The 26,686-nt window shown below is 38.2% G+C and overlaps 1 protein-coding gene across 20 annotated transcripts in view; it reads left to right on the top strand.

The window, feature by feature from the left end:
* Positions 1–26,686, top strand: part of LOC105466141 (catenin alpha 3) — a 1,883,635-nt gene that overhangs the window by 1,013,790 nt on the left and 843,159 nt on the right. For all 20 annotated transcript variants that reach the window (XR_011607352.1, XR_011607354.1, XR_011607355.1 and 17 more), the window contains one exon: positions 23,847–23,927. Coding sequence is in view for 16 of the 20 variants with exons in the window: in XM_071068753.1 (XP_070924854.1) it covers positions 23,847–23,927 (81 nt within the window). In the remaining 4 variants the exon portion in view is untranslated. The remainder of the gene's footprint in view (positions 1–23,846; positions 23,928–26,686) is intronic.

The following is a 26,686-nucleotide window of genomic DNA, read 5'->3' as shown; positions in this document are numbered from 1 at the left end:
CATTCACAACGTTAAGTGGATTGTGTAGGATTTTGTGCCAGAACTCAAAGCCAAAAGCAAAAGAACAGAAAATGCTGGGTATCTGAACAGTGTTGGATTTAGATTGGAGTATTCCACTTACTCTACATCCTTGCTACTCAAACTGGTCTGTGTACCTGCTGTGTCAGTACCACCTGGGAGCTTGTTGGTGATAGAGATTTTTAGGCCCCATCTAGACATAAATAATTAGAATCTACATTTTAACAAGCTCTTCTAGGAAATTCTTGTGCAAATTAAGATTGGAGAAATAATACTCTAGGACGCTTAAAAATATATGCTTTATCTGAATTACTGATGCTGAATCACAAATGGAAAATAATGAAATACGAGGAATAGTAGTAGACATCATGATGATAGTTGTTCTTACAAATAATTGTTAACTTCAAATGTCTTTTCTAACCTCAAGACAGGAGCAAATGTAGATTACCCATTTTCAGAAAAAAAAAAATTCTTTTACAAGGTAAATGTTAAAGGAGGTTATAGTTTTTTAGAGAGTAAGATATTTTAAGTCAGCATGTGGCATATTAAAGCTATTCATGCAACTGATGAAATACTTTCTGTAGGTAAATGTATCATCATGACTTATAATTTATGAGTCTTTTAAAATTATTTTACAAAATAGTTCTATAGCAGTGTTATTATTCCTCATATGATGTGCTATCTTTTCAATGAAATATTACACACTTTGCAGTTGTACAAGTTAAATGTATACAGATTATGGTATATAAGTATAGTATATAACCCAACGATGTAGAAATGAGATTTGATAAGATAGTATTTTTCACAAACTACTGCTAACTCTGAAGAGAAAACCTTGATTGTAAGGAGGCCCATCTAAAAATACTCAGTATTCTTATTAAAATAAGTAATTAATTCACTAACTGATTCAGTACTTAATTATGACGGCTTCTGAGTGTCTGGCATATACTACATGCTGGAGGTGGGGAGAGCAGTGAATAAAAGCAGATTTGTTCCTCTTTCCTGCTAGTATTTTCATAACTATTACAGGAGAGAGATGCATTAATCAATTAATTACAAAAAATGAATTTATCATTACAAGCTGTGTTAAGCATTTGTAAGTGCTGAGTTTGGGAAGGCTTTCTGGCAGAAGTGGCATTGGAATTGAGATTGGAAGAATGAATAGGAAATAACCAGGATAAGAATATAGGAGGTAAAAAATGGGAGAAGAATTCCGAATTGATGGATCCGTATGACCAGAGCCCTGTGGAGAAGAAGGGGATGGCATATTTAAGTATCTGGAAAGCCATAATGGTTGGAACACAAAGATTAAAGAGAAGAGGTGGCTTGAGATGGAGCTGGAGAGATGGTTAGGCAGAGGCCAGATCACGCAGGAGCTTTAGGATGTGTTAAGGATTTGACTCCCTGTTTAAATCCTTCAAAGGGAAACCATTAATGGGTTTTAAATGGAGTTTTAAACAGAGAAGCATATTTGTAAACAGAGGGGTTTTAAACAAAGGAGTATGACACAAAGAGAAATTCTTATTGTTTATTTATTTTAAGATCACACTGGCTGTAGAGTGGGGGCTAGGACATTGGCTTGAACAACACTGGGAGGGTAAAAAGTAACAGGTAGGCCAATTAGGGAATAATGAGAGTACTTTAAGCAATACAGAATTAAGGTAATGGTGATGGTAAAGGTAAAAGTGAATGGATTCTAGAAGTAAATAAGAGGTTTTGATCAACAATTGGAGGGACAAGGAGGAGTTGGGCAACTTCTAGATTTTGGGCTTATGGCCCTTCTTGGCTGGCAGTGAGGGGATCCACGTTTTGGTGGGAAAGTCTTGAGTTTGGTTTGAACATGAATATATTCTTTGGTCCAAATTCTGTTAGGACAATCAAAGGTTGGAATGACCAATCCTGTACCCTAAGATGAGAATAACATACTCATATAATAAGATTAGTTATGACATACCACAAAAATATAATTACCAGTAATTAATGGGGCCATTGAAAGCATTCAGTAAAATGATGTTTATAGAGTACTTAGTCCAGGGCTTGGCACATTATAAGTAAACTATTAACATTTGATATTATTGTTGTTTATATTATTAATACTCTTTAGCCTTTGTTTCTCATATTCTCTGCAACATATTGGCTACACCTTTACTTGTTAATTGAGAAATGATTTTTTTGAGACAGTCTCCTTCTGTCGCCCAGGCTGGAGTGCAATGGTGCAATCTTGGCTCACAGCTATCTCAGCTCACTGCAACCTCTGCCTCAAGCGATTCTCCTGCCTCAGGCTCCTGAGTAGCTGGGATTACAGATGTGCACCACAACACCTGGGGTAATTTTTGTATTTTTTTAGTAGAGACAGGGTTTCGCCATGTTGACCAGGCTGGTCTCAAACTCCTGACCTCAGGTGATCCAGCCACCTGGGCATCCCAAAATGCTGGTATTACAATCGTGAACCACAACACCCAGCCAGAAATAATATTTTTGTCTGTTAGCTTTCCTTAACTTGAGTATTTTCTGTCTATAAAGTCACAGTCCTGGGGATAGGGAATTTTCTTTTCATTGAGACACCTCCTAATTGAGGCACAATGTTTATAAAGAGCACCCAGTTATGCCTTGCATGTCCTCTGTGTCAATTTTAATATATTTTCCCTTCACTCCCACATCAGCAGTTGCTCAGAGAGAGTACTGCTGAGCTAACATTTGGCATCCTGCCCTACCTGAACACTGATTCCTTAAATACGTACTTTTCTACTGATGATACTCAAATAGATCCTATCTTGCTGTCCTTAGCTCCCAAATGCCCCTTGCCCATGCAGGGGAGTGCTGGTGCTCAGGCACTTCTGCACTTCTGTTTGTTAAATATTTTGAACATCACTAGCCCCACCTCATATTACTATTTAACTACTTCATACACAATATCCGCCTATACTCGCATGGAAAATATTCTATTGATTACAGTATCTAGAACCCACAAGAATCAATATCTTCTGTTCTTCCACAAGTTATTATATATAAAAAAAGATCTTGGTCAAATGGAGTATATGTGTACATTGATTTAGCAGGAGTAACAGTAATTTCATGAATTTGGTAAATTTTCATGAACTTAGATGTCATTAATCTATGCATCTTGGCTTTCATTTATTTTGATAAGAACAAAGGTGGCCAGGGGCAGTGACTCACACCTGTAATCCTAGCATTTTGGGAGGCCGAAGCGGGTGGATTATCTGAGGTCAGGAGTTTGAGACCAGCCTGGCCAAAGTGGTGAAACCCTGTCTCTACCAAAAATACGAAAATGATCTGGGCATGGTGATGCATGCCTGTAATCCAAGCTACTCGGGAGGCTGGGGCAGGAGAAGCACTTGAACCCAGGAGGCAGAGGTTGTGGTGAGCCGAGATTGCACCACTGCACTCCAGCCTGAGCTCTAGCTCTAGCTAGAGAGACTTAGCGACTTAAAAAACAGCAACCAAAAAAAAAAAAAAAAAAAAAGTTTAGTAAGCAGATAAGTAGAGCAAAAATATGTTTTATTTATGAAATCGTAGGAGAAAAAATATTTTTTTCATGTACTTGTAACACTTGTAACAATGCCCTTGTTATTAACAAAAGATCTTACTAAATTAAAACTGTGCTTATTAGACACGATCCTTCCTATTTAATGAAGTGACTTTAAAAATCCATCAAGTACCTATCTCCCAATCTGCAATTATTCTGGATCCCCAAATGCCATGTTGGTGGTTGATGCCACCAAATTGACTGGCACCCCCTTGGACCAGATGCAAGAAAGTCAAGTTTCATTTTATAATGTATATGAGTGAGTGTGAAAGGGTCCTGAGTAAACTATTTGAGCCTGTTCCTTCAGTACATGCCAGTATGGTTCTTCAATGCAGTACTTGGATTTCTCTGTTCCTTTTTTTTTTAACCTATAATGTTCTTGCTGCATAATGTTAAAGCTGTATTTTATGTCCCATGATTTCTAGCTAGTTCATTTAGCTCTGTTTCCCTGAGGTTGATGGAAGGAGGAGTTAATATCCTCAGCTTTCTAATGGCAGACATTGAAAAAGATCACGCTTGTCTCGAATGTTACTGGCTCTCTGAGCCACACTGCAAGAAATATTACAGGCAACCGATAGTTTCATTTTCAATTTAGACACTCATTATTTGATGTTTACAGGCCATTCCTAATTCTGAGTCCAGAATTTATGGTTTGTTCTGGCGATTATCATCACAGCAATCTCCTGCAACTGGGCTGTGCTTTATCGGGAGCTTTGTGCTGCTTTATCAGTCCTCCCTGGCGCCTGGAACTGATATATAGCACCCTGTCCAAATCACCCTGCTCAGAGAGGCTTAGTTTATGGCTCTCCAGATGCCCATCTTTTCTGATGGGTATGTCAGTTTGCACCCACTCAGTTATGGGGAATGTTGACCCTTGGGAAGGAGGGTGGTGGTCATTAAACAAATAAAAGTCTAACACTTAAGGTTCTGAACCCCTCTGAATCAAACTAGATGATATCATTGATTAAGTTAAATTTGCTGAGTTTTGTTCGGTGCTAATTAATAATGAAACATAGATGTTTTCTAGTTTGACTTGTAAACCTAAGATGAAGAACAGCGTATATATTTATTGAGAACACAGTAAAATAGTGGTAGTAACTGCTTTGGATACATAAGTGCATTTCAAATGGTTGTTTTATAGATTCTTTTTGCACAGACAGTATTTAGTTTTGTCTCTCAGATACCTGGGTGTTCTCCAGGCTCTGTTCGATAGCATTAATTAAAGCTTACTGAATGACTTTAGAAATCTCTGCACATTGATTGTAGGAGAATCACTCACTAAATCTGCATTTTTGCAAGGATGTCATGAAACATGTATCTATTATATGTCCTGTAACCAGAATGATACTTCATTTTAAATCTTGTTGGTTGAAATGAAAACAAGAATATAGTTTGCTACCAATTTCTACCTACTTTTGTGCTTTAGTTGTGGCTTGTCATTTGCCCCTCCTCCCCTTCGAACTACAGGAACTAGAACTAACAAAACTAGACAAGGGGATAGGTCTTGGTCATAAAAGGGCTTGCTACTCCTTTCTCCCTACATTAAAGATAACTTACTTAGCACTTCCTGGAGAGGAGGGAGAGACAGAGGCAGAAGGAGAAACAGAAAAGTCCAATAGAGATAAGGCTGTGAATAAGTCATCCCCAACTTCTGTTCAACCTCACCCCCTAAGTAAGTTGTCCTACCCAGACAGACCAACGAACCAGGGAGTATTCCTCTAATATTTTCTCTTAGGAAGTAAAATAAAAATGCTCTTCCTTGTAGGGAAATACCACCAGGAGGCAACGAACACCACCAATAGTAACATTTAGTACATAGTGATCAGATCTGAACGAGACATCAACATGTCTGTTTCTACAAGTCATCTTACAGAAGAGGAAACTGAGACCCATAAAAACTGTGATTTGCTTGAGTTAGAAACTGTGTGATTTGCTTGAGTTCACACATCTAGTACGTGGAGAAGTTAGGAATAGGAATTGCCTCTCCTCTGACTCACTAAGTAGAGATTTTTATTTTTTCTCCACATCAGTATTTTGCAGGAAAAAAGGAACTTAGAAAGATGTACTTGGAATTAGTCTTAGGAATATCACTTTGAATAGAGAAGGATTTTCTTTGAAGTTGCATTGTGAATTTTAAATTTGCATCATCCTGTGATCTGGGCTCTGAGTGAGTCTGAGACAGCGCTGTAGAGTTGGACTTTGCCCTTAGGTCGTCCTCCTTTTCATGCCCTTCTTTCCACTTAACTGACTTGAACACCACTCTCAGGCCTGCCCTCTGAGAATGGTCAATATTCTACATATTTCTTAACAAACTCTCTTCTTTCTACTGTTTTTTCCCCCAATAATGCATATTTAATATGTGGTATGTTTCCAAAGTAGCTTTTGGAATTTAAAACTAAAATAACTAAGATGTTTAAAAAAATAGTTAAAATGAAGCTATTATATTTTTGTTTCTTGTCCCATTGATTTTATACAGTTGGGTAAAGTATTCCCTTCATCCTGGCTGAATATTCAATCAATGCCCAAACTTTTCTAGATCTTCAGTCTTTTGTGCCAATCCCTCTCTTCTAATCAATAACTAGAATATAACTGTCAAAACTTACACCTTGATTTAAACTGGGCTGATTTTCCACAACTTAGACCTATTGTAGGTAGGAAACCAGCAGTTTAAAGAGAACTTAATTGCTTTTTCATTATTTTTCTCCCCTTTTCTGGGGTAGAAGCAAGAGGAGGAAGGAGAGGTAAAGGGAACATGAAAGTTATTTCTAGCTCTCAGGATGCTGAAGGCTGACTTTTCCCATAAACTTGCTATATCAGTTAGGGTCCCAGCAAGAGAAAAACAAACAAAACAAAACAAAACAGAAAACAGTGCCCCAAGCTGGTAATTTGAGGAGAGTGTATTGAAGGGCCTATTTTTACAGGTATGAACAAGGCTTTAGGGACTTAATAAGGCATAGAGCAAGACCCTAGGCCTGCAACTACAGGGAGCTCTGCCCGCTCCCAGGCCTGTAGGATCGAGGGGCGGCAGTGGGTAATAGAACAAGACAGGGTGGCTGTAGGAAGAAGGCTTCTGCCAGGAGTTGTGGTCTTCAGTAGACAGACACAGTCAACTTACAGCAACTACCTGGAATGGCAACCACAAAATAAATCTTTCAGCCCTACTCTCCTCCTCCCTGCCTATCCCTTGCTTTGCACAAACCCATCCGAAAACATGGAACAATCTTTGTGATATCTGGGGTTTGGGAGCAGAGAGTTGGTGAAAAAAGGTGGTGAGTGGATCCAAAAGGGCAAATGAAAAAAATCTGGTACAGGTAAAGTATTAACCAGGATTCTCCAGAGAAACAGAACCAATAGGATACATATATACGTATATATAAGAGAAGATTTATTATGGGAATTGGCTTATGTGATTATAAAGGCAAGGAAGTATCATGATCCACTGTGTGTAAGCTGGAAAACTCAGGAAGCCAATGGTATAATTCAGTCCCCATCTGAGGGCCTGAGAACGAGGGGAGCCAATGGTGTAACTCCCAGTCCAAGGCCAAAGGCTTAAGACAAGGTTGCGGGGTGAGGGAGGGTGCTGGCATAAGTCCTGATGTCTGAAAGCCTGAGAACCAGGGGAGCTCTGAGGGCAGGAGAAGATGCATGTCACAGCTGGAGAGAGGAAAATTATCCTTCCTCTGCCTTTTTTTTTGTTTTTGTTTTCTTCTTTTTGTTCTATCCAGGCTCTCAACAGATTAGATGATGCCTGTTCACCTTGGTGGGGGCACTTTATTCTTTACTGGATCTACTTATCCAGATGCAAATTTATTCTGAAAACACCTTCACAGACATACCGAGAAATAATGTTTTACCAGTTATTTAGGTATCTTTTGACCTAGTCAAGTTGACATCACAGGTGATTTTGAGGGTTCCCTGGAGGCCTGCATCTGACCTGCAATTCACTTAATGTGAGTGATATCTTCTTCTGCAGCTGACTGCTTATTTATGAAATCTGGGTATTTCTGTAACTCCTTGTAGCTTCTCTCTATTTGCTTATCTAGGCAATAGTCTTGGACAAAACAAACAAATGAACTAGCTAACAACAACAAAAAACAAAAATAAAAAAGATAACCCCAGACACTGACTGCTTATTTGTGAAATCCAGATGTTTCTATAACTCCTTGTAGCTTTTCTCTATTTACTGATCTAGGCAGTAGCCTTGGACAAAACACACAAACAAATGACAACAACAACAACAAAAAAAACAAGATGACCCCAGACCAGCTCTCTTTAGCATAAGGCCCATATCTGGACCATGAAAAATACTCAAATACTGGAATTCATTCACCTCTTTTTCTGGTTATTCATCAGCAAGTAGCCAATCTCCTTTCACTAGTTAGATTTCTTGGGAGAGCGTTCACAAGTGCCCTCTGAATCTCAGCTGCCAGGGACTTTGCTTTTAAATGTTCCATTGAAATGCTTTTAAATGTTCCATTGAAATCTCTCTTACTGGATATGGAGTGGGAAAGTAGGGAGGAGAATGGGAATTCCAGATTCTTTATATAAATCCTCTCCAATAAACCTTCCCTGATTTCTGTACATTTTGACCTTTATACCTTTTTTATGGATGTGAGGTTTTATTCAGAGCCAAGTAGTGATTTTTGATTATTTCTTTTGAAAATCATTATCTTGGTCTGGCACATAAATGAGGAATGCCCTATATGTATCATGGTTCTTTGGTTAAAGCTAAAGTTTTTTTAATGAAATAAAGAGGAATGGAAATTTTCAAATATTAGATGGAGATTTTCAAATATCAGATAGAATCTGGCATTGGAAGAAAAAAGGGAGAGACTATCTGAGTAGAAGCCACTGGTGTCTCCCAAGTAATACCATATAGATGTGTATTTCTTCTGAAAGTATGTAAGTTAGATCCTGTTTATGAGATTTTTAAAAATCTAAGATGTCTGCACAAATCAAGTTTTATAACAAATAATATTTTCAATAGGCTAAGAGGACTTGCTATAAAAGAATATATTTATGCATCCTATTGTAAAGAAAATTATTACCTACTAATTTATCTTGAAGGAAAAATTTTTTATGCTAAGTTTCCTTGAAGTGGAGGCTTTAACTTTCTTGCATGCTTTAGAATATGAAACTCTTCACGTTATGAACCTTGGAAGTGCTAACTGAGGAAAGAAATGATAGTAAATATTTATGTTAATCAGCAAAGAATACATCCATTGTATTCTTATTTTATGGTGTTAAAAATAAACATGTCTGCAAGACACAGATTACAGTTCACAGTGAAAGTGAAAACAATAACTGGAATCATGAAAGTCTATCTGTTCTAAGTTTCATAGACTCTCCATAGCCATGTGTAAAGGCTATGAAAATACTTTGACAGTCTATTATTCAAGCTCCATAAAGCCCACTGTTGGCTCAAGTTTGACATACTGAGTATTATTAAACTATGAAAACCTGGCTTGGGAAACAGAGTAGGAATTAGACTTAAGAAACTGGAGGAATGGCAAACAATAAAATTTTTACAAGATCAGTGGTTTTCTGATTCTCTATCTCCAAAAACATGGTGGAGACAGAAAAATTGCCAGAAAACAGTGATTCTATTTAAAAGAGGGAAAATAATTTATTTGGTCTATGTGTATAATGCTGTATCATTGCTTATTAGACTCTGGTAGTGGTTTTGAATATTGTAGACAAAGTCTTTGCCATATGAGCTCACAGGAGCTCACAGTATAATCGACAGCATAAAATATTGCATTTCTCCACTTTTGTACAGACATTTTTATATTAGCATCACAGCTGCTTTCTTCAGGGGTAGGCACTTTTCTAAAACTGGCTACTGGGTCAGGCATCACAAAACCAAACGGATTTCTAGAATGAGCCAGATCTTACTCCAGATCCTCTGAAGGTGACTCAGTAAAAAGTTTTGGAATTAAAATATCAATAAAGACATAATGTGCAATTTAATCATTAATTGATATGGGAGGATTTATGAACTCCAGCCTAGATATCTATATTTCAGATATATGATTGACTCTTCATGGAAACACCTTTAAAAGAGAAAGTCATAGTTTATCTTGATCCCTGTGAGTAACATCTCCAGAAAAATGATTTGATTTTCTTTTTGTAGTGCAAACCCATGAATGTTTATTTCATGTTTGGTGAATACTGCTTAAATTTCTGTATTCTGGCATGATCATCTCTGGTCTGAGAACACAGGCAACAAGCTGGAGTGTAGTGTTCTCAGTACTTAGTTCTCGGTACTTATTTCTTAGTACTTAGTTACTAGACTAGATACCAACGGAGAACTCTAATGCCACACACTATTAGAGTTCAGAGGGACCCTAAAGATCATTTAGTACCACAGCCTCCTTTTATTCATGCTAAGGACATTTGAGACTAAGGACGAGAGAGGTGATTCATCCTAGTTAAGGTCAACCAGAGGGCTTATTTTAGAACCCCCATTTTCTGATTCACAGGTTAGATTTTATCCTCATACCAAGTTTATATTGTACTACTTATAGGTAATAACAACAACAGTCTTTGAATAAAAACACTGATTTAATAAAATATTTGATAACTAATAGGATGGATATTATTTTTGTTAAGAACACAAACACTGAATGTATTAATAATATAGCTTGAATGTTACTTATTAGTAGAAGTATGGTTAACCATTCTTCATTTATTCATTTTACCCACATCCATTAATTGAGTTTCAGGTATTGTAGTAGATACAAATTACAGATTTAAGAGGTGTCAGTGTAAAAGATGAGGCAGAGTATAAATAAAAGATAACACAAAGTCTCACGGATGTAGTGGAAATATATAAAGAGATTAATGAAAAAACAAATGAGATGATTTGTAATTTTAATTTTATAGCGAAATTGAGGAGAGTCAGAAAAGGTGATATAGAGAATGAGACAATTGAGCTGAGTCTCAGATTATGAATTAAGAATTTTCCTGTTGAACAAGAAGAGATGGGGGCATTCCAGGACAAGGTTGGTGTTTGAAAAAGCATAGGGAAATCAACCAGTTGGTTTAGTTCAAGAAACCCAGGTGTGACATTGGTAACACCAATGATATGTCTAATAATACCTGCTGACATTTCTTGAGCCCTTACTATTTGCCAGATCTTATATATCCTTTATCCTTTTATTCCTTACGGTAACTTTGTAATGTAGTTTTTATATTATCTCTATTTTATAGGCAAAGAAACTAAGACTTTGAGGATTAAGTCACTTGTTCAAAGACATAAAACTGTCAGGAGCTAATTCGAGTACAATTTCAACTGGCTCCACAAACTTATATTCTGCTCATTATATTTTATAAATACTTTTATAAAGCTTGCATAATAGATATATTGAGTTTAAGTTACAGTGCCTTCAAGTTGTCATGGTATGGTGGCTTAAGTGTGAGATGGGACACAACTCTACCTGACTCACAATTTACTGTGTGTCTTCCAGAGGCAGGACATTTAAATTTACTGAACTTCAGTGTCTTTACCTACAAACATGTGTAGAGTTATTGTGAACGACAGTTGAGACAGTACGTGTAAAGTACTTATTATATGTGGTAGACATTTGACACAATGTTGTTTCCCCCTCACTGACTTCCAGACCTACCCTAGCAGACACCTACATGAGCATGGCATCTTACTTTCCCAAACAATACAAAAGTTCAAGACATTTGTAGTCTTCATCCTACTTCCTCTGTTAGCTAAATCATTCTATTCTTATATGGTTAATTTTTAAAAACCTCATTTCAAAACTCAGAGTTAATTTTTGGCTTATTTTAGTTGTATTTTCACATTATAGACCTTATTTCTGTAAGATCATTTAGCATGCCCCATCAGGTGTCTTCCTGACATGCCATTCAGTACAGTGGTATTCTAGAAGGAGATATTTCAATTGTCTTATGCTTGTCTGTTTGTGTGTCTTTCATGCCTGAAAAATGTAGACTAGAATCTGTGCCTGTGCTATGTGTTAAGCATAAACTATTTTTCAAGCAATTTCTTTAGAGAAGAACTAAGTTTAAGGGTGTCGTATTTCATCTTTACCATGAAATAAAGATTTCCCGTTAAAAGGAAAATGCATCATTTTAAAAGGTTGAATAAAATGGCACACATTTACAAAACAAAAATAAAACATAACAGCAACAACAACAAAAAACAAAAAACATTTTCCTGCTGTTTGAATTCCACACAGGGCTCCTCTGCACTGATTTTCATTTGACTATGAATTAGATAAATTTTTATTTGCTTTAAACCTCATCTCTTAGTGTTTGAGGCTTCATAGTTTATAGGGTGAGCATCATGGCCTCCCTATTTCAAACGTCTCCTTTTATTTTCAGTTTTGTATTATACACACATGTTTTGACATATTTTCAATGGCTGTTTATGCAAGAAATTGTGCAATAAAAGTAACATATTATTCTGCAATTCTTCCTTTTAGAGAACATGGCCCTTTCATAGAATTTTAAAGTTAGAAAGGAATATAGAAACAATTTGGGGCAAACATTCATTTTATGGGTTTGGAAATTAAGGCCCAGAAACGTAATGGGATCTGCCAAAATCTTATCCAGTCTTCCATTTCTCTATTTATTTAACAAATAACTGTTGAGCCCCTACTATGTGCAAAGCACTGTGCTAGATGCTCTGAGGGACAAAACATATGTAAGAGGTTTTTATATTTCAAGGATCATACCGACTAGTGAGAAAGACACATGCAGGTAAGTAATTAAGCATAGGACAAATAGTAATGAAATGAGCTCTTTATGAGCCCTTCAGCGGTTCCCAGACTGCAATCATCATCCTCATGTTGACCTGGCTTTCTCCTTGAAATGACCACTTCAGTTGACAGCTCCATCACCTAGCCAGTTGTCACTGCTGGAAACCAGGACATCAGCCTAGGTTGTTCTGTTTCCTTCACCTGTCAGCATCTGCCAGTCATCCTCCTGCCCAGTTTACTCACACAGAGTCCTTAAGTCTGTTGTTTTTCTTTATCCTGACTGCCATTGCATTGGTTTCAACACTGTTCATCTTTCTGTGGACTATTACTGTGACCATTTAACACTTCTATTTCTGTTTGTCATCTCCTCAAATCCATTGTGCAGACTCCAACCAGTTTGATATAATGGACTGATTGTATCATTCATTTCCTTAACTTCTATGACTTCCAGTTGTCTATAGGGTTAACCTCATTTCTTAGCATAGCAAAGACCTCCAGGATCGGGCCTCCCCTAACACTTTTACTAATAACCAAATAATCTTCAAGGACCTTTACCTTTGCTCAGGCTATACTGGTCCCTGATAAGCTTTTTCTCTTCTCTTCACCTGGCTGACTTTTATATATCCTTTAATACTGAATTGTTACCTACTCAAGAATCCTTCCTTCATCATTAATGAGAGTGCTGCTCTCATCAGTCCATGTGTTACCCTAGGTACCTCTGTAAACTACTGTGTTTATGTCTGTCACTAGATTTGTGCACCTGAAAGGCAGAGACTAGATCTAATGTATTAATTACTACTAGTTCTTAGTATGGTGTCCGGCATATAGTAGATAATAAAGATTTGTTGACTATGTTGAACTATTTAGTAAACCAAGTGTTATAAAAGAAGTATGAGAACTATAAGAAAGTATCATGGAAGAGAGTCATTAATTGCAAATGAGAAGATCAACAAAGGCTCTATGTAAAATTTAGTAAATGAGTTGCACCTTGAAAGAGGTCCATAACCAGGCTAGGTGCAGTGGCTCATGTCTGTAATCCCAGCACTTTGGGAGGCCAAGGCGGGCAAATCACCTAAGGTCAGGAGTTCAAGACCAGCCTGGCCAACATGGTGAAACTCTGTCTCTACTAAAAGAACAAAAAAAGAAGCCAGGCATGGTGGTGTGCACCTGTAATCTCAGCTATTCAGGAGGCTAAGGCAGGAGAATCACTTGAACCCAGGAGGTGTAGGTTGCAGTGAGCCAAGATGGCACCACTTCACTCCAGCCTGGGCAACAGAGCAAGACTCTGTCTCAAAAAAAAAAAAGAAAGAAAAAAGAAAGAGATTCATAACAAGAAAAGTAGGAGACAAGAAACGAAAAGAGAAGTATTTATACAAGCAGAGTTCTTGAGTTGTAATCATATTGCAGAGAATACAAAAGACCTGTTAAGGTGTCTTATTAGTGGTTGATAAGCAAATATGGAAGTAGATTATATAAGGCTTTCAACACAATGATCAAGACTTTGTTCTTAATTTCACCAGTAGGAATAGAGTGAAGGGTTTTAGAGCAAAGGAGGGATATAATTAGACCTTATGTTTCTCCACTAGGGAGTAAGCACCTTGAAGGTTGGGATTTTTTGATTGTCTATTACTTATTTACTATTTTATTATTTATTTATTTATTTTATTTATTTATTTATTTATTTATTTATTTATTTATTTATTTATTTTTCAGATAGAGTATTGCTCTGTTACCCAGACTGGAGTGCAGTAGCGTGATCTCGGCTCACTGCAACTTCTGCCTCCTGGGTTCAAACAATTCTCTTGCCTCAGCCTCCCAAGTAGTTGGGATTACAGGTGTGCACCACCATGCCCCGCTAATTTTTGTATTTTTAGTAGAGATGGGGTTTCACCATGTTGGCCAGGCTTTTCGTGAACTCCTGACCTCAGGTGATCCACCTGCCTTGGCCTCCCAAAGTGCTGGGATTACAGGCATGAGCCATCGCTCTCAGCCCAGAATTGTTATTATTTTTTTAATAAAGTCTTTCTTGGCAGTTTTTTAAAAATTATTTTTTATTATTATTATACTTTAAGTTCTAGGGTACATGTACATAACGAGCAGGTTTGTTACATATGTATACTTGTGCCATGTTGCTGTGCTGCACCCGTCAACTCGTCAGCACCCATCAACTCGTCATTTACATCAGGTATAACTCCCAATGCAATCCCTCCCCCCTCCCTCCTCCCCATGATAGGCCCTGGTGTGTGATGTTCCCCTTCCCGAGTCCAAGTGATCTCATTGTTCAGTTCCCACCTATGAGTGAGAACATGCGGTGTTTGCTTTTCAGTTCTTGTGATAGTTTGCTAAGAATGATGGTTTCCAGCTGCATCCATGTCCCTACAAAGGACACAAACTCATCCTTTTTGATGGCTGCATAGTATTCCATGGTGTATATGTGCCACATTTTCTTAATCCAGTCTGTCACTGATGGACATTTGGGTTGATTCCAAGTCTTTGCTATTGTGAATAGTGCCGCAATAAACATACGTGTGCATGTGTCTTTATAGCAGCATGATTTATAATCCTTTGGGTATATCCCCAGTAATGGGATGGCTGGGTCATATGGTACATCTAGCTCTAGATCCTTGAGGAATCGCCATCCTGTTTTCCATAATGGTTGAACTAGTTTACAATCCCACCAACAGTGTAAAAGTGTTCCTATTTCTCCACATCCTCTCCAGCACCTGTTGTTTCCTGACTTTTTAATGATCGCCATTCTAACTGGTGTGAGCTGGTATCTCATTGTGGTTTTGATTTGCATTTCTCTGATGGCCAGTGATGATGAGCATTTTTTCATGTGTCTGTTGGCTGTATGAATGTCTTCTTTTGAGAAATGTCTGTTCATATCCTTTGCCCACTTTTCGATGGGGTTGTTTGTTTTTTTCTTGTAAATTTGTTTGAGTTCTTTGTAGGTTCTGGATATTAGCCCTTTGTCAGATGAGTAGATTGCAAACATTTTCTCCCATTCTGTAGGTTGCCTGTTCACTCTGATGGTAGTTTCTTTTGCTGTGCAGAAGCTCATTAGTTTAATTAGATCCCATTTGTCAATTTTGGCTTTTGCTGCCGTTGCTTTTGGTGTTTTAGACATGAAGTCTTTGCCCATGCCTATGTCCTGAATGGTACTACCTAGGTTTTCCTCTAGGGTTTTTATGGTATTAGGTCTAACATTTAAGTCTCTAATCCATCTTGAATTAATTTTCATATAAGGAGTAAGGAAAGGATCCAGTTTCAGCTTTCTACTTATGGCTAGCCAATTTTCCCAGCACCATTTATTAAATAGGGAATCCTTTCCCCATTTCTTGTTTCTCTCAGGTTTATCAAAGATCAGATGGCTGTAAATGTGTGGTATTATTTCTGAGGACTCTGTTCTGTTCCATTGGTCTATATCTCTGTTTTGGTACCAGTACCATGATGTTTTGGTTACTGTAGCCTTGTAGTATAGTTTGAAGTCAGGTAGCGTGATGCCTCCAGCTTTGTTCTTTTGACTTAGGATTGTCTTGGAGATGCAGGCTCTTTTTTGGTTCCATATGAACTTTAAAGCAGTTTTTTCCAATTCTGTGAAGAAACTCATTGGTAGCTTGATGGTGATGGCATTGAATCTATAAATAACCTTGGGCAGTATGGCCATTTTCACGATATTGATTCTTCCTATCCTTGAGCATGGTATGTTCTTCCATTTGTTTGTGTCCTCTTTTGTTTCACTGAGCAGTGGTTTGTAGTTCTCCTTGAAGAGGTCCTTTACATCCCTTGTAAGTTGGATTCCTAGGTATTTTATTCTATTTGAAGCAATTGTGAATGGAAGTTCATTCATGATTTGGCTTTCTGTTTGTCTGTTACTGGTGTATATGAATGCTTGTGATTTTTGCACATTAATTTTGTATCCTGAGACTTTGCTGAAGTTGCTTATCAGCTTAAGGAGATTTTGGGCTGAGACAAGGGGATTTTCTAAATATACAATCATGTCATCTGCAAAGAGGGACAATTTGACTTCTTCTTTTCCTAACTGAATACCCTTGATTTCTTTCTCTTGCCTGATTGCCCTAGCCAGAACTTCCAACACTGTGTTGAATAGGAGTGGTGAGAGAGGGCATCCCTGTCTTGTGTCAGTTTTCAAAGGGAATTTTTCCAGTTTTTGCCCATTCAGTATGATATTGGCTATGGGTTTGTCATAAATAGCTCTTATTATTTTGAGGTACGTTCCATCAATACCGAATTTATTGAGCGTTTTTAGCATGAAGGGCTGTTGAATTTTGTCAAAAGCCTTTTCTGCATCTATTGAGATAATCATGTGGTTCTTGTCTTTGGTTCTGTTTATATGCTGGATTATGTTTATTGATTTGCAAATGTTGAACCAGCCTTGCATCCCAGGGATGAAGCCCACTTGATCATGGTGGATAAGCTTTTTGATGTGCTGCTGAATCCGGTTTGCCAGTATTTTATTGAGGATTTTTGCATCGATGTTCATCAGGGATATTGGTCGAAAATTCTCTTTTTTAGTTGTGTCTCTGCCAGGCTTTGGTATCAGGATGATGTTGGCCTTATAAAATGAGTTAGGGAGGATTCCCTCTTTTTCTATTGATTGGAATAGTTTCAGAAGGAATGGTACCAGCTCCTCCTTGTACCTCTGGTAGAATTCAGCTGTGAATCCATCTGGCCCTGGACTTTTTTTCGTCGGTAGGCTATTAATTATTGCCTCAATTTCAGAGCCTGCTATTAGTCTATTCAGGGATTCAACTTCTTCCTGGTTTAGTCTTGGAAGAGTGTACGTGTCCAGGAAATTATCCATTTCTTCTAGATTTTCTAGTTTATTTGCATAGAGGTGTTTATAGTATTCTCTGATGGTAGTTTGTATTTCTTTCGGGTCGGTGGTGATATCCCCTTTATCATTTTTTATTGCGTCTATTTGATTCTTCTCTCTTTTCTTCTTTATTAGTCTTGCTAGCAGTCTGTCAATTTTGTTGATCTTTTCAAAAAACCAACTCCTGGATTCATTGATTTTTTGGAGGGTTTTTTCTGTCTCTATCTCCTTCAGTTCTGCTCTGATCTTAGTTATTTCTTGCCTTCTGCTAGCTTTTGAATGCGTTTGCTCTTGCTCCTCTAGTTTTTTTAATTGTGATGTTAGAGTGTCAATTTTAGATCTTTCCTGCTTTCTCTTGTGGGCATTTAGTGCTATAAATTTCCCTCTACACACTGCTTTATATGTGTCCCAGAGATTCTGGTATGTTGTATCTTTGTTCTCATTGGTTTGAAAGAACATCTTTATTTCTGCCTTCATATCGTTATGTACCCAGTAGTCATTCAGGAGCAGGTTGTTCAGTTTCCATGTAGTTGAGCGATTTTGATTGAGTTTCTTAGTCCTGAGTTCTAGTTTGATTCCACTGTGGTCTGAGAGACAGTTTGTTACATTTTCTATTCTTGTACATTTGCTGAGGAGTGCTTTACCTCCAATTATGTGGTCAATTTTGGAATAAGTGTGATGTGGTGCTGAGAAGAATGTATATTCTGTTGATTTGGGGTGGAGAGTTCTATAGATGTCTATTAGGTCTGCTTGCTGCAGAGATGAGTTCAATTCCTGGATATCCTTGTCAACTTTCTGTCTCGTTGATCTGTCTAATGTTGACAGTGGAGTGTTGAAGTCTCCCATTATTATTGTATGGGAGTCTAAGTCTCTTTGTAAGTCTCTAAGGACTTGCTTTATGAATCTGGGTGCTCCTGTATTGGGTGCATATATATTTAGGATAGTTAGCTCTTCCTGTTGAATTGATCCCTTTACCATTATGTAATGGCCTTCTTTGTCTCTTTTGATCTTTGATGGTTTAAAGTCTGTTTTATCAGAGACTAGTATTGCAACCCCTGCTTTTTTTTGTTCTCCATTTGCTTGGTAAATCTTCCTCCATCCCTTTATTTTGAGCCTATGTATGTCGCTGCGTGTGAGATGGGTCTCCTGAATACAGCAGACTGATGGGTCTTGACTCTTTATCCAGTTTGCCAGTCTGTGTCTTTTAATTGGAGCATTTAGTCCATTTACATTTATGGTTAATATTGTTATGTGTGAACTTGATCCTGCCATTATGATATTAACTGGTTATTGTGCTCGTTAGTTGATGCAGTTTCTTCCTAGCCTCAATGGTCTTTACATTTTGGCATGTTTTTGCAATGGCTGGAACCGGTTGTTCCTTTCCATGTTTAGTGCTTCCTTCAGGGTCTCCTGTAAGGCAGACCTAGTGGTGACAAAATCTCTAAGCATTTGCTTATCTGTAAAGGATTTTATTTCTCCTTCACTTATGAAACTTAGTTTGGCTGGATATGAAATTCTGGGTTTAAAATTCTTTTCTTTAAGAATGTTGAATATTGGCCCCCACTCTCTTCTGGCTTATAGAGTTTCTGCCGAGAGATCTGCTGTTAGTCTGATGGGGTTCCCTTTGTGGGTAACCCGACCTTTCTCTCTGGCTGCCCTTAAGATTTTTTCCTTCATTTCAACTTTGGTGAATCTGGCAATTATGTGTCTTGGAGTTGCTCTTCTCGAGGAGTATCTTTGTGGCGTTCTCTGTATTTCCTGGATTTGAATGTTGGCCTGGCCTACTAGGTTGGGGAAGTTCTCCTGGATGATATCCTGAAGAGTGTTTTCCAACTTGGTTCTATTTTCCCCCTCACTTTCAGGCACCCCAATCAGACGTAGATTTGGTCTTTTTACATAATCCCATACTTCTTGCAGGCTTTGTTCATTTCTTTTTCTTCTTTTTTCTTTTGGTTTCTCTTCTCGCTTCATTTCATTCATTTGATCCTCAATCGCTGATACTCTTTCTTCCAGTTGATTGAGTCGGTTACTGAAGCTTGTGCATTTGTCATGTATTTCTCGTGTCATGGTTTTCATCTCTTTCATTTCGTTTATGACCTTCTCTGCGTTAATTACTCTAGCCATCAATTCTTCCACTTTTTTTTCAAGATTTTTAGTTTCTTTGTGCTGGGTAAGTAATTCCTCCTTTAGCTCTGAGAAGTTTGATAGACTGAAGCCTTCTTCTCTCATCTCATCAAAGTCATTCTCCGTCAAGCTTTGATCCGTTGCTGGCGATGAGCTGCGCTCCTTTGCCGGGGGAGATGCGCTCTTATTTTTTGAATTTCCAGCTTTTCTGCCCTGCTTTTTCCCCATCTTTGTGGTTTTATCTGCCTCTGGTCTTTGATGATGATGGTGACGTACTGATGGGGTTTTGGTGTAGGTGTCCTTCCTATTTGATAGTTTTCCTTCTAACAGTCAGGACCCTCACGCTGTAGGTCTGTTGGAGATTGCTTGAGGTCCACTCCAGACCCTGTTTGCTTGGGTGTCAGCCGCAGAGGCTGCAGAAGATAGAATATTGCTGTACAGCGAGTGTACCTTTCTGATTCTTGCTTTGGAAGCTTCCTCTCAGGGGTGTACTCCACCCTGTGAGGTGTGGGGTGTCAGACTGCCCCTAGTGGGGGATGTCTCCCAGTTAGGCTACTCAGGGGTCAGGGACCCACTTGAGCAGGCAGTCCGTCCCTTCTCAGATCTCAACCTCCGTGTTGGGAGATCCACTGCTCTCTTCAAAGCTGTCAGACAGAGTCGTTTGCATCTGCAGAGGTTTCTGCTGCTTTTGTTGTTGTTTACTGTGCCCCGTCCCCAGAGGTGGAGTCTACAGAGACAGGCAGGTTTCCTTGAGCTGCTGTGAGCTCCACCCAGTTCGAGCTTCCCAACGGCTTTGTTTACCTACTTAAGCCTCAGCAATGGCGGGCGCCCCTCCCCCAGCCTCGCTGCTGCCTTGCCGCGAGATCACAGACTGCTGTGCTAGCAATGAGGGAGGTTCCGTGGGCGTGGGACCCTCCCGGCCAGGTGTGGGATATAATCTCCTGGTGTGCCTGTTTGCTTAAAGCGCAGTATTGGGGTGGGAGTTACCCGATTTTCCAGGTGTTGTGTGTCTCAGTTCCCCTGGCTAGGAAAAGGGATTCCCTTTCCCCTTGCGCTTCCCAGGTGAGGCAATGCCTCGCCCTGCTTCAGCTCTTGCTGGTCGGGCTGCAGCAGCTGACCAGCACTGATTGTCCGGCACTTCCTAGTGAGATTAACCCAGTACCTCAGTTGAAAATGCAGAAATCACAGGTCTTCTGTGTTGCTCGCACTGGGAGTTGGAGACTGGATCTGTTCCTATTTGGCCATCTTGCTCCACCCCTCAGGCTTCAGTCTTCACTAACATTTTATGTGCAAGAAGGGAGTTGCTATACTATCATTTGATATATCAACAAGCTGAGGACCTTATAGTCTTCCCCAGTTTGCAGCTACAGTGGCCCTAACTTGTGGCCTAGAAGCCCTGCCATGTATACCCTGATCTCCACCTTGGGTCATGAAACCTCTGACAACAGCTTCTTTAATCTCGGCAGTTTGTTTACAGATGAAGAATGTGACCACTTTCCCCATTCAGTGCTGACCTGTGCCATGTTTTCTCAGTGTCTATCTGCCTGACACTCCACTGTAAGTTGTCCCTTTTCCATTAGCAGGGATTTGCTGACTTAATGATGGCTTCTGTCAAGGATTTCTGTAAGGAGCAGTCTCTTTTCTGAGCACTTGGGATATAGGCAGGTTCTGACTGTTATCTGCAGTTGTGTTTTAATATCCTGCCCTTTCCATCTCTTGCCTCAGAACACAGAATTCACCTTTAGTCCTAGCTCATTGCTTGATGATTTGTTAAGGCTTTGAAAAAAGAAGGAATGAGGGCCTTTAAGCAGGATGGGGCTATTTCTCCTTGCCTTATTTATTTTTATGCTATGCAAAAGGAATAAAGAAGCAAAAGTGGCTTGACTGAAGCCAAATAAATCTAGATAAATTGAGCAAGGATCCAATAAAAAGCCGGAGGTGAAAAAGAAGAAAGGTGATTGTGGTTGAGCATAGGGCATGGAGCGAGAAAAAAGCAAGAAGGGAGACCTTTAAACTTCCTTCATGGTAGGGACTGTTTATTATTACCTAGACAATGAAATGTCTTTGACCCAGTGAAACATTTTAAACTAGGGTTAAGCTCTGGTTAGAAATTAGGGAATAATTTTTATAGTCCTTCTTGAATCCCTTTGTGCTGTCACCTCCTGTCATCCTTTATTTAACGTTTGGTATGCTTCTGCTGCTAGCTCTGAGAAGGCTGACATCTTTTAGTTGTTCTGATGAATCACACCACAGAAGCTAGCGGGTTTTTACAGCCAACACAACAGGAGTCTCCCATATTATTCCTGATACGGTGTGTGTGTGTGTGTGTGTGTGTGTATGTGTGTGTGTGTGTGTGTGTAGGAGGTCTCTTTGTCTGTCCCAGTTCTGCCTCCTTTTTATTATCTCTGCTTTCATGAAGTAGAAAGCGATACAGCCCAGAGCAAACACTGCATGAAACTACAGAATAAGGGCTGGGTTCTTTAGGTAAAATTAGAAACTGTCTGAGAGCTCATTGTGTATCTGTTTATGTCATTATCCTATATAGTCATGAGTTAACTCTCCATAATTCTCCACTGCTAGCATAGAGAATGCTGGGTAGGAGTTGTGAAGGTAGCCACAACTTTCATCTGTGTAATCACTGCCATTGCTCTGATATCCAGAATGTTATTAATGTTCATAGAAATAACCTAACCAAATCTCTCCTGTTTCCCTTTTCTTCCTTCTCTCTTCACTAGACACAGTTTCCATTGTGTACACATTCCACACTTTCTTTATAAGAAACTAAAACATGATAAAGCCTTAGTGGCCTTCTACTGTGTCTCCCTATAGGAAGCAGCTGGACATATATGGTGCCAGTTTTTGGCTGTCAAAGTGCATCAGATTTGATATTGAATTTAGCAGACCTGGGTCCATGAATGCCAGATATCTTGCAATGTATAGAATGATCTCAATATTTTTCACACGTTAAATATCAATAGCACTGCTGCTGGGAAAATATAGGTTGACCTGAGGTTGAGGTAGATACCAGCAACCTCAGCTCACAGAGAACGTTAGCTGTGCCTTGAGGGCTAAATGCTAAAATCTCCTCCAGGGTCCCTAGAATGACACCTTCCTGGAAAATAGTAGGCCTCTAATCAAACTATGTTGTGTTTTGAATTAAATTGTTCATTTATAAACTAGTCAACTCTATTCAATAAGTCCTATGTAAGTTACTATCAGGAATAGAAAAAATTTAAGATATATTTTGTAATATCAAAATTCTAACAGTATCATAAGGGTTATGCACATAAATAAAATGATTATATTGAAAAATGCTCAAAATTCTGTTGGAAAAAGGAAAAGTGAGAGTTTACTTTTGAGCAGGGTTGTTGGAAGAACTCCTTGTGGAAACCAGTGAGGAAGAGATAGGACTTCAGTAGGTGTTGTTTTAGAAGATGCTGAAATCAAAGGTACATTGCATGTAATAACTGGGGAGAAGAGACAGAAAAGTATAGGAGTATTGCTACTGTAAAGGAGAGTATATAGCAGTACATAAGTAAAAAAAATAGGTTAGGACAGAGTATAGAAAGTTTTTGAATTTCTTGTTACAGAGTCCACTGGAGAGTATGGGTTTACATATGAGTTTAGTCATTGGGGAAAGTGTTAGACATGCTGCCTCGTGGTTTATACTTGGCCTCAGTGTCGTTTTTCACTGGGTTCGTGCTGTAAACCCCTTCAGTTATCAGCTGCTTAAACTTGCCTTCCTGATTTTCAAGGTCTCCTCTCAAGAGCCCTTTTCAGTTTATTAATTTAAATAGCAGCAATTTTCCTAGAGGTGAATCACATAATGATTTTTTCCAATCTCTTTTATGTGAGATATCATGGCAAAAAGTATGATTAGATTTAATCCAGTTGTCTTGCACGAAAATAATATGTAGAAAATACCAACCAAGGTGACTCTCTATGTGCTTAATAGCCTAAAGATTTAGGTTAAGGATATAACAGAGAGCTGTTCTGCTCAAAGAATAAAAAGGTGTTGCACAAATTATCTTAAAGAGCCAAAAACAGCGTCCAGTTCTTACTTAAAACAATTTGTTCTTGGAATATTGTCAGCTAAAATTGTGGTCAACTTTTGCAAGTTGTATGAATTTGCACTGCATATTTTATTTAATGTTTAGCAAAACTCCAGTACGGCTCTGCATAACTTACACAATACACCATAGGAATGACTTCAGAAACTCCCACAGAAGTTGACAAATTGGGCATCTAATGCTTTTAAGCTAATTGCATGCTTAGTGATTTAAGATTTGACTTGTTAAAAATGAAGAACAGAGTTTCATGAAGATAATGCTCTGCTTACTGTCACACTGAATACCACCTAACTCTGTATCGGAAATATTACAGAAGCTTAAAGATGAAAATAATGTGAACTTTAATCACCATTCTACTTAGTCTTAAGTGAAATGCTCATGAATCATATATAATATAGCAGTTTTGAAACCTATTCTTGAATTTCAAGCTGTTATTTTCAGGAAATTTAGAAAGCAAATTGCTAAGTGATAAAGATTAATTGATACCATTGCTGATGTCATTGTTTTCTTCTTTGCAGGCTGGAAAAAAAGAAAGGAGTAATACCCTGAATATTGCTTTAGACAACATGTGTAAGAAGACAAGAGACCTTCGCAGACAGGTGAGGGAAGAGAGAGATACGGAGTCAGAAACCTAGGGGCTAAACGAAACTGTTATTCATTGTAGACATATTTATTTGTTTTGTTCCTTTCAAATTAATTTAGAACAGGAAAAGAAGAATAAATATATACTTTTCACATTTATATATTCATACCTCAAACATTTTTGTGGCAAACATAAAGTAGAAGAAAGAATGTGTGCCTTATCAGACAGAATTATGTTCAAATTCTGGTTCTGTCCTCATCGGTTATAAGATCTTGGGCACAAATTTCAGCTCTCTGAGCTTCTCTGAACCTATAAAAGGAAATTAATAATATGCAATAGGGCTGTGAGGAATCAATAAAATGCATGTAAGTGCCTGACCCATGGCAAGGTTTTAGGGAAAGTTGATAAATTGATTCTGTTACATCAGAGTTCATCATCCAAATGCTTAAATCCAAATGTTTGACTAGTAAGTAATTCAGAGACCCTTCCCATTCCTCCTTCAATTTTTCTTTTCAGGATACTTCAAAAATTAGTTTTTGTAAAAGTTAAGGCTTCTTTTTAACCTTAGATAACCAGGAACATGGGATTAGAAAGAATTTCATTAAACAATTTAGAAGTTTAGTATTATGCCACAAATTAAACATTTTTCCAGAAATAGGAAGACTTAGCTATTTTCAAAGACATTTGCTCTTCATTCCTTTCCTCTGTTCAATAGCCAGAGTTCTTTCTCATGCGCAACTTTAACTTGGTCATCATTAACCCATCAAAAGGGACAAAAAGCTTTTCAACTATGAGCTCTTAATGCAATATATTATTGTAACTTAATGACAAGATTTAGTAAAATGGCTGAGCAGTCTTTTAATTTGGAAGTAGATTTGGAAATAGAATAAATAGGGATCTCCAACCAGTTAATAATAGCTGCATAAAAACATAATGTTCAAGTCTGCGAAAATCCCAGTTTCTCAACTTTATGTCCTTAATGTGAGTTCTATTTCTACCATTAACACTTGTAATCATGGAATGTAAGAGTCAGAAGGAACTTAGCACAACCTGTCTTACAATGCAAATGAGAAAGCAAGCCAGTGTGGTGAGGTGACCTGCCTAAGAGGATGGGGCACTGAGTCAGAACCTGTACCAGGACTCAGAAATTTATATCCTCAGAGCCATCCTCCAGTTTTGTGGAATGATCTCTATTCTCCATCGTCTTAAGGATTTCTACCCCATCTGCTTCACCTAGGACTCAGAAAAGTTGTTTCTATGAGCTCTCAATGATTGTGTCTCTCGTTCGTGTCTTTTCCCTCTATATTGCCTTCAACAACATTATGCATAAAGAGCTAATCTACATTTATACTTCCAAAGGTTTTAGAATTATTATTTTTCTAAATAAAATCAAGAAAAGGCAATTACTTGTGTGTGGAATTACCAGATTTAGCAAATAAAAGCACAAGGCACCCAGTTAAATTTGAATTTCAGATGAACAACAAACATGGTTTAGTATAATTATGTCCCAAATATTGTATGGTACATACTTATATTTAAAAAGTTGTTCATCTGAAATTCAAATGTAACTGAGCATCTTGTATTTTATCTTGCAATCCTACTTGTGTTTCCACCTCACTACCATCAGTGAGATATAGAAATAGCAATGGGGATTACTAATACTGTTCTTCATAGTAAGGAGATACTCCCATCTTGTAGAAAACTGCTGTGCTCTGAAGGTATTAACACTCTGTGTGGTTTCACAGGTTAACATCTCCATTGTTTCTATTTTCTATCAGTGTTTAACAAACCACCACAAACAATAGCAACCATATTTGCATCTCACGATGCCTTGGGTTGTCTGGGTGTCAGCAGGGCCATTTTCTGTACTGTTTTCACTTGTGGTTTTCCATGTAGTGGCAGTCAAATGGCAACTGTGGTTGGATTTGGGACTTGATGTTTGGAACCTCAGTGCTATTTCCTGTTCCCTCTCTCCATAGGGTGCCTAATGTTTTAGGGTCCCTCCATGTGGCTTCAATCTCTAGCAAGGTAGCCTAGATCTCTTACGTGCTGTTTCAAGCTGCCAAGAAAAGGGAAATGGAAGCTGACAAGCATTCTTAGTGCCTTAGCTCCAAAGCCAGAGAATGCTATTTCCTCCATAATCCGCAAGACAAAAACAGTTGAAAACCCTGTCCTAGTTCAATAGGAGAAGGCAGAAGCTCTATCTGTTGTAGGAGAAGTGATATGTGTGTACAGCAATGGATGGAATTGTTAGAAACTATCTTTGATGTAACACCTCCATGATCTTCCATTTTGATGAAGTTGGTTGCTATGATTCTTTCTCGTTATCCTCACTTACCCTCCCCCTAGTACTTATTTTTCATCCTGATGTTTACATTTTTGGTAGAAATCACAGTTAATTAAAACAGCAACATAAGTTATCTCCACTTCTTATTCTTGAGGAGTTTATCCAATAGTTGTTGTAAGCATCTCACATATAGTTCTTCTCACAGTAAAGAGAAAGCACTGCCCTTAAAATGTTTTTCTTTGGAGTATTTAATGTTCATTGTTTGCTTTAGAACTGGTTTTATCTTTTTAAAACTTTTTTAGTAAAAAATAAGCAGAGCCCATCTTCCTGCCCATTCATCCTTATCCCCTTTCTTAACCATGGCCTTTCTTTTTCTTTTTGATTATACTTTATGTTCTAGGGTACATGGGCACAACGTGCAGGTTTGTTACATATGTATACATGTGCCATGTTGGTGTGCTGCACCCATTAACTTGTCATTTATATTA

Source organism: Macaca nemestrina, chromosome 9 (genome assembly GCF_043159975.1).
Source record: "Macaca nemestrina isolate mMacNem1 chromosome 9, mMacNem.hap1, whole genome shotgun sequence".
In the NCBI taxonomy this organism is placed as follows: Eukaryota; Metazoa; Chordata; class Mammalia; order Primates; family Cercopithecidae; genus Macaca; species Macaca nemestrina.
This window is presented reverse-complemented; position numbering and strand designations above follow the sequence as displayed.